This window comes from Trachypithecus francoisi, unplaced genomic scaffold, assembly GCF_009764315.1.
Source record: "Trachypithecus francoisi isolate TF-2019V2 unplaced genomic scaffold, Tfra_2.0 Lachesis_group3, whole genome shotgun sequence".
Lineage (NCBI taxonomy): Eukaryota > Metazoa > Chordata > Mammalia > Primates > Cercopithecidae > Trachypithecus > Trachypithecus francoisi.
In genome coordinates this window covers 129,362,258-129,364,027 of record NW_022681468.1, presented here as the reverse complement: position 1 = coordinate 129,364,027, position 1,770 = coordinate 129,362,258, and the positions used below count along the sequence as shown (strand labels likewise).

At 40.7% G+C, this 1,770-nt stretch overlaps 1 protein-coding gene across 1 annotated transcript; it reads left to right on the top strand.

The window, feature by feature from the left end:
* The first annotated feature begins 551 nt into the window (after positions 1–551).
* LOC117069872 (40S ribosomal protein S10-like) lies at positions 552–1,049 on the top strand. The gene has a single exon (XM_033188363.1). It carries the CDS (start codon positions 552–554, stop codon positions 1,047–1,049), a length of 498 nt encoding a protein of 165 aa, XP_033044254.1.
* Positions 1,050–1,770: the final 721 nt, after the last annotated feature.

The following is a 1,770-nucleotide window of genomic DNA, read 5'->3' as shown; positions in this document are numbered from 1 at the left end:
CTGTTATCAATAGAAAAAAAAAAAACCCTAATTCTGCAATACAATATGTATTTCTTAGCCACAGAGTCTATTCAAAATAGGACAGTATTTTCATGAAATAAAATATTTTGCGTGAATATGAAAACACAAAAACAAAGCTGCATTTTGAATGTTTTTATCTTTATTAAGTGTCTATCGAATGTATTTTGGGTGTTTTGAATTTTTTAACTTTGAAGACTGTATGTTGGTTAAAAAAATTCAAAGTTAAAAAAATTCAAAACACCAAAATACATTCGATAGACACTTAATAAAGATAAAAAACATTCAAAATGCAGCTATGTTTTTGTGTGTTTTCATATTCACTCGAAATATTTTATTTCATGAAAAATACTGTCCTAAACTACTCGGGAGGCTGAGGCAGGAGAATCGCTTGAACCCAGGAGGCGGAGGGTGTGGTGAGCCGAGATTGCACCACTGCACTCCAGCCTGGGCAACAAGAGCGAAAAACTCCGTCTCAAAAAAAAAAGTCGCCTTTTTTTCTGGCCTGGGCCCCGGACCCTACAGTCGCTGAAATGTTGATGCCTAAGAAGAACCGGATTGCCATTCATGAACTCCTTTTTAAGGAGGGAGTCACGGTGGCCAAGAAGGATGTCCACATGCCTAGGCAGCCAAAACTGGCAGACAAGAATGTGCCCAACCTTCATGTCATGAAAGCCATGCAGTCCCTCAAGTCCCGAGGCTACAAGAAGGAACAGTTTGCCTGGAAACATTTCTACTGGTACCTTACCAATGAGGGTATCCACTCTCTTCATGATTACCTTCATCTACCCCCGGAGATTGTGCCTGCCACTCTACGCCGCAGCAGTCCAAAGACTGGCAGGCCTCAGCCTAAAGGTCTGGAGGGTGAGCAACCGGCAAGACTCACAAGAGGTGAAGCCAACAGAGATACCTACAGGCGGATTGCTGTGCCTGCTGGTGCCCACAAGAAAGCTGAGGCTGGGACTAGGTCAGCAACCAAATTCCATTTTAGAGGCAGATTTGTTCGTGGACATGGTCAGCCACCTCAGTAAAATTGGAGAGGATTATTTTGCATTGAATAAACTTACAGTCAAAAAAAAAAGTCAAACAGAATAATATGACTAAATTGATTCTATTTATGTTAATATTTATGTGTATGTTAATATGTATGTTATATGTTAATATGTATGTGTATGTTAATATGTATGTGTATGTTAATATGTTAATATTTATGTGTATTCACACATTTATGTGTGTATTCATATATGTCTGCATAGGTAGGTTCATGTAAACACATCTGTAAATATATGGAAGTATGTACACCACAGTGATATTGGTTAGCTTTGGGAAAAGTATTTGTTCAGGAGAGTGTTCACCTTTACTATATATGCTTGTTTGCATTATTTGATTTTTGTAAACAATACAGACACCTTCTACAGTTTTAAAAAGAGTTGAAAAAAAAAAAACACAAAAACATATAACTAGTGAAAAGAAGGGCTGCCTTCTTACACTTAAGTTTATGACACGGCCGGGTGCGGTGGCTCAAGTCTGTAATCCCAGCACTTTGGGAGGCCGAAACTGGCGGATCACGAGGTCAGGAGATCGAGACAATCCTGGTTAACACCGTGAAACCCCGTCTGTACTAAAAAAATACAAAAAACTAGCCGGGCGAGGTGGCGGGCGCCTGTAGTCCCAGCTACTCGGGAGGCTGAGGCAGGAGAATGGTGTAAACCTGGGAGGCGGAGCTTGCAGGGAGCTGAGATCCGGCCACTG

Excerpts from the sequence above, each read along its gene's own strand:
- LOC117069872 (XM_033188363.1), top strand. The coding sequence starts at position 552 with ATGTTGATGCCTAAGAAGAACCGGATTGCCATTCATGAACTCCTTTTT.